Genomic DNA, 11,592 nt, shown 5'->3' on the forward strand with positions numbered 1-11,592 from the left:
TCTGAGGCATTTAAAGACTCTGTTTGTCCATTATTTATTTCTAAAGATACACGACAATGTATAAAGGGCTCCATTACCTTCTATGTTACATTATGGCCCCGTATAAACAGTTTTTGTAAAAAATAGGCTAACGATTGCGTCATAACCACTCGGCTCTCTGTCGCATTACCGTACAGACAGGTGGAGAAGCTCGCAGGCAATTAACTTAATATGGCGTACTGGCGTTACATTTTAAAATACTATACAAAATAATTAATCAGAATACTTACTCCTGCTCACTCACGCCAAAGAACTCCCCGCTCAAGCTCGCTGTCTCTGCAAGATTAACGATGGCAGTTTGCACGCACAGCTACTGGAAGATTTACATCTGTCAGACAGGTTGCTGACGTCGTCAAGCTTCGTTTGAGTCTGCGCGTCAGAAACGGAAGTGCTAAAAAACGCTAAAACTGGGCTTCATTTGTTTCAATTGAGTTCCAATGGGGTCGCTGTGTCCATTTCTTTTACTGTCTATGACTACGAACTCTCGAATTGATTCAAATGATTCGCGAACCCACTTTGAACTCCCGAACTGACTCAAATGATTCGCGAATGCATTGTGTTCTGTGTGTAATATCATGAATAAATGCATGAAGTGTGAGTGTGTGTTTATGCACTGGACATGCTGCAACATGATATGAATATTTTCATTTAATTCAGCTATATGAATGCAACGTGTGAGAATAAAACTTTTCTCATCTAATTGTGTTTGAACAAAGGGAAGTAGAGCTGAATCACAGGTTATAGCGCTTATTTTTAAAATCATTTAATGTTCAATATCAAGAGCACATGTGATATTTTTCTATAATTAGAAGCTAAAGTAAATTCAAACCATGATTATGACTTTATCAATTAATAAAACTTTGTTAAACGTCTAATTCTTCAGCAAATAAAACATCAACATCCAGATTCAGCGTCTGAGAGTAATATTAACAAAATCACTGTTTTGCAAAAAATATATCATCATTGTGTAAATTTGTTTAAAACTATAAATTGTGTCACAATCTCATTCTTTATTGTAAATGAATAATTCATATTTCTGTTATTGTGTCAATGATTCATCAATGCAAATTAGTCTATGAAAAAACAATCTTGTTTTCAATAGAGACACTATAATTTTATTAAAACAATCACACACTAGTAGTGACAGTATGATATGAGTGTGTGTGTAAAGACACTGTTGACAATGAAATTAAATGAAGAAATGAACCCGTCAAGCAAGTATTTCGAGTCATTTAAACAAACAGGACGCTCGTCTGAAATATAAAGGACAAAAGTGGTTCATACGCTCTCCTTTAAATATGTTTTATGTAGATATAAGAGTAGTTTTGCCTATATGTTTTTTCTTTTCACTGGTTTTAAGCGATGCACAGCAAGGTAAGCACAGTTTATTAGTTTCATAGTTTCAACTTCTGACCAATGCTTGCAGACAAATGTAGACAATTCTATACAGAGCACCTAAGAAAAGAATATATATAGATCAGTGCTAGCAGGACTAAAGGAGTCTCCTGTCTTCCTCAGAGAAGCACTTTCTCCACTACATGTTCACAGTCATGATAAAAGCAGACACACTGCCAGCGTTCAGTGCTGTGTGTGAGTCTGATCACATCCAGATCTCTCACTACAGCACTGAAGAACAGATCTGGATGAGAGAGAATCTGACTGAACACGACTGGGACCGAGCTCCTGAAGGACCGCCTGAAACTACAGACTGGTATCTAGATCTGATCAGGATTCTGTCCAACCGCACCGAGTCTTCTGGTGAGTTTAACCCTTTCTCTTCTTCAGTATCAGACATGTGGAACTTCACTGGACAGGTGTGTCCTATACTCACATCAGTACACATACGCATAGATTGAAGTTTCTCCTCATTATAGTTCTGTGCTTGTAGATCTTGTGGTTCTTCAGAGAGTGATTGGCTGTGAGCTGGAGAAGCTTCCTGATGGAGCAGTGAATGTGACGCCGGTTGATGAATATGGATTTGGAGAAGAGGATTGTGTTGCCTTTAGTTCTGACACCTCACAGTGTTCTGATAAAAGTCTTAACGTCAAAGAAACCAAAATCGAGCGAGACCATCGAGTAAAACTTCAGGAATTCTTCAAGAACTGTCTGGACTGGATCTCAACGTTTAATAACACCAAAAAGAGTACGTTCGGATCGGATTCATTTAATGAGCGCCTGTCTTTGTGTGTGTTTGTGTTTTTGAACTTCAGGAAGCTGTTTCTGATTTGATACAGAAGAGATTTATTATTATTAAACGACAGGTCAGTATATGAAGAGATAGAAATATAAAACATTATTCTCATTCGATTCATTATATTCTGGTTTTTATTTCATTTTCTGGATTTGGGTTTTTTAACCAAAGTATTTCACATTGTTTAAAAACATTTATTTGTTTAAATGATAAAAGTATATGAAAGTTATTAGATGTGTTTGCAGTAAAGTAAGTTCTAGTAGAAGTCTGTCACCGTGGATCACATGCAGCTAAGTTTATTGATTAATAATCACAAGGATATTTCTTTCACACTCTGAGAAATAATTCTTTATAACTGTTTTAATTGCATTATTATTTTGCGCTCCAGATTCACCAGATGTTGGTGTGTTTGCGAGGAAAGCTCCTGATGATCACAGTAAGCTGGTTCTGATCTGTCTGGTCACTGGTTTCTACCCCAGAGATATTGAGATGAACATCAGATTGAACAGAATTAATATTCAGAACCAAATATCATCTGGAGTCAGACCCAATGATGATGAAACCTTTCAGATGAGATCCAGAGTGAAGATCGACAGAAACCACAGAGGATCTTATGACTGTCATGTCATTCACAGCAGTCTGACAGAACCAGTGTCAGTAAACTGGGGTAAATATCAGCATATATGATGAGGATTATGATTCAGTGATTCATAACACTATGCATCAAGGATGTATACATCACCACATCACATATAACATCTATTGCATATTCATTTTTTAGTCATACATCTGTATTCTTCATATTTATAGTTATTCATATCAAATTTGTATTACACACCATTGGATGATGTTAAGTTTCAAATAAAATGCTATGTTTTTACAACACTAATTTACAAGCTAATAATGCAAGATATAGAAACGGAGTAATGTTGTTTGTCTCAAATGATTTCTATAATCTGATTTAGTTTTTATTATTTTGTATCTCTGTTCTGCAGATGGCAGATGTTCTGGCTGTGATCCAGAATCTCCGATGTCTGTTACAGTAGGAATATTAATATCAGCTCTAGTTCTAGCTGTAGTCTTTTCTGTGATTCGTCGCTGCATCAACAGAAGGAAAAAGCATCATGGTGAGAAAGAAACATTCGACGTGATCATTGATGCTTTAAATCTCATTTGTAAATTTTAGTTTTGAAATATATGAGCTAAAAATGAATAGAAATATGTGGTGGTAGAGATTTTGATGGTGAGATTTGTCAATATTTGGATTTCATTTGATGATATAAAGATATGTTTATCAGTTTATCAAACGAATGTGAAGTGTGTCATCTCTGCAGCTCAAACGTGCTCAAGATGAGGTTTTTCTTCTGTATGATCTGCTGTTTCTTTCCCAGGTCTGATGAGAAGTTATCGTTATTATGGAGGAACGACTGAACAGCTTCAGATCCCCGAAGCGTCTGATCAAGAGCTCAATACAGACTATTAGACGCTCGATTCTAATTCTCCAGCTGTGTTTCCAATCTGTGTCAGCTCTACTTTATTAAGAATAAATGGTTATGAAGAAGTTATTGATAAGAGGTAACATAAATTGCAAAACAAAAGCAGTTATTTATCTCATTATATGAACAGTAAATAATATGAGGGGAAAGTCAAATTAAACAAATCTTATTGTTATGAGATTTAATAGTATTCTAAGCAGGGGAGGACTGGCCATCTGTGGTAATCATCTCATTCAGACTATAAGTCATACCTTAGTATAAGTCACATCAGTCCAAAAATATGTCATGACGAGGAGAAAAAAAAAACATATAAATCGCACTGTATTGTAAATCGCATTTATTTAGAACCAAGAACCAAGAGAAAACATTACCGTCTCCAGCCGCGAGAGGGCGCTCTATGTCTTCAGTGTAGACTACAGGAGAACTGAGCAGCATAGAGCGCCCTCTCGCGGCTGGAGACGGTAATGTTTTCTCTTGGTTCATGTTAAATTAATGTTGATAAGTAAGTTGCACCTGACTATAAGTCGCAGGACCAGCCAAACTATGAAAAAAAGTGCGACTTATAGTCCGGAAAATACAGTAAGTATGGAACATGAGAGGAGAAAGAGTTACTTGCTAAGGATGATGTTGGGAAGTGATATTCAGGTTGCTTTATTTTTAATGATTACAGTAGTTAAAACAGCTAAACTTCAACATTTTAGCTGTAAAATGCCACATGCAGTAGCTAATATTAAGAAATATTTTGTGCTTTTACTTTTAAAAATGTTGGTAACGTTAAAGTTAATGCTTACAAACTTTGAAGATTTTGAATACAGAAGTTACATTTGTAATGGTGTATTTTCATTTAGATGTGGTATTATTATTTGTGCAGTAAGATTAATGACTGCATAAATTAAGATTATTAAGTAATAAATTAATTTTAAGACAGCATGGAATAGATTGTATAATTTGCTGTTATAACATCATATTATATAATCTATTCCATGCTATCTTGGAATCAAACCTTTTTATTTTTTTATCCTTTTCATAATTTGTTTATTCAGGTTGATTTAAGACCAAGAGCAGAGAAAGACACTCACTCCAGCTCAACTTATTAATTTTAAGCGCCCCAAGTCAGATCACATCCTAGAGTTTTTTTTGTTTTGTTTTTTTGTCAATTTACCCTCAGAAGAAGAAAAAATACCTGACAGTACAGAGAGTGTTTAAGTTGAGTGTTTAAATCAACAGTACACAAAGATCTACCCACTACGAACTCAAATGATTCGTGAACGCACTACGAACTCTCGAATTGATTCAAATGATTCGCGAACCCGCTTCGAACTCCCAAAATGACTCAAATGATTCGCGATCCCCAAACTGACTCAAATGATTCGCGATCTCGCTGCGAATTCCCAAACTGACTAAAATGATTCGCGAACCCGCTACGAACTCCCGAACCGACTCAAATGATTCGCGAACCCGCTACGAACTCCCAAACTGACTCAAATGATTCGCGAACCCGCTTCAAACTCCCAAACTGACTCAAATGATTCGCGATCCCCAAACTGACTCAAATGATTCGCGATCCAGCTACGAACTCCCGAACTGATTCAAATGATTTTCGAACCCGCTTTGAACTCCCGAACTGACTCAAATGATTCGCGATCCCGCTCCGAACACACAATAACTCTTTGACCACAGCTGCTGTGCTTCAAAAGTTCTTGCAGCAGCTCAACACTGGTTTTCTCAGATTGTGGTTAATCTTGCAGATCATGATTTATATCTACTGTTCCTCTCTCTGCAGTTTGGTAATATAAAGATTCCTCCTTTGAACTCCCACTTGAACTCCTGTTGTTCCCATTAATGCGCTTTTATGCGTTATGGTCTATACAAACACAAAGTAAAACAGAAAGTAATTTTCAAACACTAGTTTGATTAAGCCAGATCAGCACAAACTGATTACTGTATATCACAAGGATTTCTGAAATAAATAACAAAACACCTGAATAATATATTCAGAATCAAAAACTAAAGTGGCTTCTGCATCATAAAAGCTGCTGTGTTGAGCCCTTAAAAATGTTCCTTTCACAGCTTAAGTATGAAAACTATCAACAATGGACAACATAACAAAAAACATTTTGAAATAAATGAAAGCAATCTGAATTATTCAGAATAAATTTCGAGAAACATACATACATACATACATATATATATATATATATATATATATATATATATATATATATATATATATATATATATATATATATATATATATATATATCACATGCAGTATAATCCTCTGTTGTTGTTTCAGGGAGGAGGACTGTGAAGCTGAGTATACAGTACATAGAGATACAGTATATTTATGGAATTATTTTTAGTTGGAAATTGAATTAGTTTGAATATCAGATTTAATTGCACTGTGAATGTGCCTCAGATGCTGTACTGTATATCTGTCTGCAAAGATGTGAACAAAATAGCACAATGTTCCTTGCTGGAAGCATATAGTGGGAAATGAATTCTACTGTGGAGGGAATGGATCAAATAAATGTTAAAGTGTTTTTATTTCTTTATTTTAATCATTGAAAAAAAGGTAAATAAACCAGTTAATTGGCTTATTTTTAACATTTTTATTTACTTATTTATGTATTGTCATTGAGGATTTGAGGTTTCGTGTTTTAGACATAGGGCTGGAAAACTAAAGTGTAATTCCGTCAGCAGCCAGTGAGGGGCAGCAGTGCGCTCAAACACCCTCACTTCACTGCTGGTCTGATCGGGACGCGTCTGAAATCATTTCAGGACTGAATTAGCTGATTCGCTCTCGTTCAAAACGTTCTCTGAATAGACAACAATGTTTTGCCTCACTTTATTATCTCTTTTTATTTGCTTTTATCCTCAAAGCAATGCGAAACCAGGTAAGCAGAGAGTTTATTCACCTGTTTTGTCAAATTTGGGACTTATACATTGTTAATAATCTAATAGTTGGAATAAAATAGAAGATTTGACTGAACGGCATCGTTAAGCTCTCTTAAATATGAACCCGTGCTAAACAGAGTTCTTCTGCTTGCATAGCAAACCCAATAATCATAATAAAATAATCATAACACAATACAATAGATCACAATAATTATATTTAAAAATGCAATTTATTATGTTTTTGTATATATATATATATATATATATATATATATATATATATATATATATATATATGTATGTCGTTATTTATTTCAAATACAGTTCATGAATGTTATGTACATATTTAAAAAAAATAAAACGTTCGTTTTTTTCCCGTCGCATGTTGCTCTGTTCGTTTCCGGTGTGTGGTTTGTTTCAAATCACTTTCTGTTTGACACAATTAGTCTAGTAGAATTAACTTTCTTAAAAGTGTTTATGCTCAGCGAACTCTCAGTTCCATGTGGGTCTAATAAAAGACAAGGTCAGTGATTGTGTGTCAGTTTGTGAATACTCTCAATCAGAGTCAAATCATTGTTTTTAACCCTAATGCAGGCTCACAGACAGCAGGTGGCTCATCTTACCCACACTTCCTTTGGTTTTGAGCTGACAAATGACTTTATACAGCAACATGAACGTTATCATCATCATCTGAATACCATTTCCTCCTTTGAAACATCATCAGCTCTTTATTTAAATTAATGACTTTTTTCTGAGAGTGTAGCTAGCTTTGTTCTGCCTTATAACAAATGGTACAAGTAGTTAAAAAACAAGTAAATAAACAATAATGTCATAAAAAAATGACATTTCTGTCATTAATTACTCGTTTCAAACCTGTAGGATCTACAGAACCAGACTGACCCAGAAGAGAAGAACTTGTTGAATAAAGACATTGTTTTTGTTTTATTTGCACATAAAAGGTATTCTCATAGCTTCGTAACATTACGGTTGAGCCACTGATTTCACATGGACTATTTTAACAATGTCCTTATTACAGTTCTGTGCCTGGGAAATATTTAGTTGCATTGCTTTCAATGCAGGGTCAGAAAGCTCTCGGATTTCATCAATAAAAAAAATCTCAATTTGTGTTCTGGTGAACGATCTTATAGGTTTGGAAAGAAATGAGGGTGAGAAATAATTTTTTGGTGAATTAACCCTTTAAGTAAGAACTTACAAATAGCTTTCGGCATTGTTTTTAAAGGAGAAAAGGTTTCGCCGCTTCTTTTCATTGTGGTTGGTGCTTTTCAGAGAAACACTCCCTGCACTACAAGTTCACAGTCCTGACCAAAGCAGGTCCATTTCCAGCGTTCAGTGCTGTGTGTGAGTCTGATCACATCCAGATCGCTCGCTACCGACCTGAAGAACAGATCTGGATGAGAGAGAATCTGACTGTAGACGCCTGGAACGAAGCTCCTGGAGCGCCGGCTGAAACTAAAGATGGGTATCTAGATCTGATCGGGATTCTGTCCAACCGCACCGAGTCTTCTGGTGAGTTTAACTCTTTTATCAACATCTAATCAACATTTGATCTCAGGAATGAAAATGAAGGTGTTATCTCATCAAGTATAGACACTTTAAGCATCTATACTACACTCACTCGAAATGCACCCATGCATTCTCAAGGGCACACGAGTATAATACTTTACTGTGACTGTAGAGTTGCATGTGCTCCAGAGAATGATTGGCTGTGAGCTGGAGAAACTCCCTGATGGAGCAGTGATCAGTCTGAAGGCCTTTGATGAGTTTGCATACGATGGAAAGGATTTTATTAGCTGTAAGTATAACTTTTTCCCGTGGATGGATAAAGTCATAGAAACCGAAATGAATCATCGAACTGGAGGAAACCCATTTCTCAAGGACTTCCTCATAAACTGCACTAAGTGGATCTCCGCGTTTAACAACACGTATAAGAGTAAGTCCTGATCTCTTTAAAATTAACTCATGTGTGTGTTTTAGTGTTTTTTACTAATTTTGTTGTGGTATAGAGCTTGTTTTCATTATTATCATCACTATTGATGACACTTTAAACAATGTTTATATTATCAAACATGTATGAATTTCACTGTAAAAAATATAAAAATCAATCTAAACTTAAAAACTTCACATGCCGAAAATGTTTATGTTTAATCAAATTGTCATATTTAAAATACATCTACTTCAATCTCACATGTCTTAGATGAATTTGGTTAGATTGTTTTGATAAGGAAAAAAAAACATGAGACTTATTGATCCTTTACAGTGTTCTTTCTTTAAGGAAATGACGACAATTTCAGACAATTTAATGTTTTTTTTTATTGCATTATTATTTTGCGCTCCAGATTCACCAGATGTTGGTGTGTTTGCGAGGAAAGCTCCTGATGATCACAGTAAGCTGGTTCTGATCTGTCTGGTCACTGGTTTCTACCCCAGAGATATTGAGATGAACATCAGATTGAACAGAATTAATATTCAGAACCAAATATCATCTGGAGTCAGACCCAATGATGATGAAACCTTTCAGATGAGATCCAGTGTGAAGATCGACAGAAACCACAGAGGATCTTATGACTGTCATGTCATTCACAGCAGCCTGACAAAACCAGTTTCAGCAGACTGGGGTAAATATCATCATAAATACAGTCTCTCACATCTGTAACAGGAGAACACGATAATTCTGAAATGAAACAAACAATTACATTTCAAGTGCCTTCATGCATTTCAATAGTTAAGCATGTTAAAACACATTAATTATGAAATGTGATAGTATTTCTGATTTGTGTTGTCCTCGTGCAGATGGGAAGTGTCTCGGCTGTGATCCAGATTCTCCGCAGGCTGTTACAGCAGGAGTCGCAGCAGCAGCGCTGTTTCTAATCGCTCTCATTGTGATCGCTTACTGCGTCTGCAAAAAGAAATCATCCAGGGGTGAGTTATAAATATTCAGCACGATCATGGTTGCATGAAACCTCTAAATATCCTTGTTTTAAAGTTTTGATAATATGTTGTATCTTTTCTAGGTCTGTGAAGTTACCAGTGGGATATATAAGATGAGAAGTTATGATTTTACATTGATATTTTATCATTTAGCAGATGCTTATCCAATACGATTTACAAATGAGGACAATAGAAGCAATCCAAACAGCAAAAGAGCAATAATGTGTTTTGACAAGTCTTGGTCAGTCTAACACAGTACATGCAGCAATATATTTTTATATATATATATATTTTCTTAAGTAGATAGAATAGAAAAAGAATAGGGAACACTAGTGTTAGAGGGACAATTTTTATTATTATGGATTATTATGATGTCGACACATATTATCATCCTCCACACATACTGTATGTGTCTCCACATCACATTCACTGTCTGTCTTTGTGCAAAGAGAGTAAAAACTCATCAAAATTCAGTCCATGCTGCAGATGCATTAATGTCATGTGTTTTGATCAAGAGCTCAGGATTAACATATATTCACTTATGTGCTGATTTTCAAACAAAATACAGAAATTTGATGCAATTGTACTTACATGAATGGGGTCTTTTATCACAGGGACGGCTCCAAGTTTTAATAGCAAATGATGTGCAAATCCAACGTCGACCTGGGCCTTGTTCCTAAAACATTCATCACCCCGGAAAAACAAACTGCATCCACTGTTCATGTAACGCTGGGTTTTATTTTTGACAATTTTGGCCAATAAAATGTTTAACATGAGAATCCATCTCTTTAACACTGTGAACAACTCTGAATACACGAAACACCATTGTACCCCCCCCCCCCTTAAGAGAAATAGTATACCTAAATCTAATTTTGCAAGAAAAAAAAGTTTTTCACTGTAATAAGAACATTGCATGATTGAATTCACTTATTATCTTTCTTTATTCTCGGTTGAAATCTGAAATCTGAATCTGTTTCTTGAAACATTTACATTTATGCATTTAGCAGATGCTTTTATCCAAAATGACTTACAGTGCATCCAGGCTATATATATATATATATATATATATATATATTATCATTATGTGTGTTCCCTGGGAATTGAACCCATAACATCTTGCACTGCTAACACAATGCTCTACCATTTAGCCACAGGGCACAACATTATGAAACATTATGGACAGTTATGATACAGTGTATAATAGCTTATAGTATATATGCTTTTGATCAAGCTGATTACTATACAACTGCATTCAGTAAGCTGCTTTTTCAAAGCAAATGAAGAAATTCACACTCATATTGTTGTAGTCTGTCTTGTGTTGTGTGTTGATGTACTAAAAGTGAAGTGTGTGATTTCTACAGCACTGGAAAAATATAATGACTTTCAAACTTCTTTCCTGAAGTCTCATCTTTTCTGTCATTGGTTGGACAAATACATGTAGTCCCGCCCCCAAACTCATTCCATTGGTTGAGTCAAACAGATCAATGTCTGTCACAAAAAAGTCAAACAACTAATGAATTCTAGTGTACTTCTCTCAATGCAAACAATGCAAATGATCACTTATCTTGAGGTTTTTTTTGGGGTTTTTTTGCTACTTGAGTGATACATGTGCATTTTCTGATAAATCACGTTGTCATGAGATAATTGCATCTCATTGTTCAGGAAAACTGTTAAGAGCTTAAAATAATTAGCTCATATATTTGTTTTATAATTTTTTAAAAAAGCAAGCAAGTGGAAAATGATATGCATGTTAGAAAGATCTTCACCGATTTCCAACTCATATGAACGCACTGAAAACATATTTGAACAAAAAACAAAACAATCCCATGTACAATTAATAACTGGAAAAAATTTTTTATCGCAAAACAGCTGTAAAATACAAAGTAGCTTTTTTTTGTGTGTTGTTAATTATGATCTTAAATGAAGTCCGTGATTTCATCAAACACTGCAAGGGTACAGTCTTTAAGGATTCAAGCAATGTATTATTGTTGACTGTGAAAATGAATATAGAAGAATGTA

General features: G+C 35.1%; 3 protein-coding genes across 4 annotated transcripts in view; 2 read left to right on the top strand and 1 right to left on the bottom strand.

The window, feature by feature from the left end:
- The window catches only part of LOC113062565 (serine/threonine-protein phosphatase 6 regulatory ankyrin repeat subunit A-like), a 215,327-nt gene that overhangs the window by 77,590 nt on the left and 126,145 nt on the right, over positions 1-11,592 (bottom strand). The window lies entirely within an intron of this gene.
- LOC113062567 (HLA class II histocompatibility antigen, DRB1-15 beta chain-like) lies at positions 1,507-3,858 on the top strand. The gene is made up of 5 exons (XM_026232495.1): positions 1,507-1,797; positions 1,928-2,182; positions 2,619-2,897; positions 3,226-3,357; positions 3,622-3,858. The coding sequence occupies exons 1-5, from the start codon at positions 1,578-1,580 to the stop codon at positions 3,711-3,713; spliced, it is 978 nt and encodes a 325-aa protein (XP_026088280.1). The 5' UTR covers positions 1,507-1,577; the 3' UTR covers positions 3,714-3,858.
- Positions 6,513-10,171, top strand: LOC113062568 (HLA class I histocompatibility antigen, B-58 alpha chain). Of its 2 annotated transcripts, none has more exons than XM_026232496.1 (6): positions 6,513-6,623; positions 7,912-8,151; positions 8,321-8,575; positions 8,982-9,260; positions 9,436-9,564; positions 9,657-10,171. In XM_026232496.1, the coding sequence occupies exons 1-6, from the start codon at positions 6,560-6,562 to the stop codon at positions 9,662-9,664; spliced, it is 975 nt and encodes a 324-aa protein (XP_026088281.1). In that variant the 5' UTR covers positions 6,513-6,559; the 3' UTR covers positions 9,665-10,171. The 2 variants fall into 2 exon arrangements, with proteins under 2 accessions (XP_026088281.1, XP_026088283.1); XM_026232498.1 differs by lacking the exon at positions 6,513-6,623 and adding an exon at positions 7,014-7,147.

This window comes from Carassius auratus, chromosome 44, assembly GCF_003368295.1.
Source record: "Carassius auratus strain Wakin chromosome 44, ASM336829v1, whole genome shotgun sequence".
Classification (NCBI taxonomy): Eukaryota; Metazoa; Chordata; class Actinopteri; order Cypriniformes; family Cyprinidae; genus Carassius; species Carassius auratus.

Bases quoted from the DNA above. Each gene is read 5' to 3' on its own strand.
- LOC113062567 (XM_026232495.1), top strand. From the start codon at position 1,578: ATGTTCACAGTCATGATAAAAGCAGACACACTGCCAGCGTTCAGTGCT. The intron at 1,798-1,927 runs GTGAGTTTAACC...CTGTGCTTGTAG, and splicing joins CAACCGCACCGAGTCTTCTG to ATCTTGTGGTTCTTCAGAGA. The intron at 2,183-2,618 runs GTACGTTCGGAT...TTTGCGCTCCAG, and splicing joins GTTTAATAACACCAAAAAGA to ATTCACCAGATGTTGGTGTG.
- LOC113062568 (XM_026232496.1), top strand. From the start codon at position 6,560: ATGTTTTGCCTCACTTTATTATCTCTTTTTATTTGCTTTTATCCTCAA. The intron at 6,624-7,911 runs GTAAGCAGAGAG...GGTGCTTTTCAG, and splicing joins TCAAAGCAATGCGAAACCAG to AGAAACACTCCCTGCACTAC. The intron at 9,261-9,435 runs GTAAATATCATC...GTCCTCGTGCAG, and splicing joins ACCAGTTTCAGCAGACTGGG to ATGGGAAGTGTCTCGGCTGT.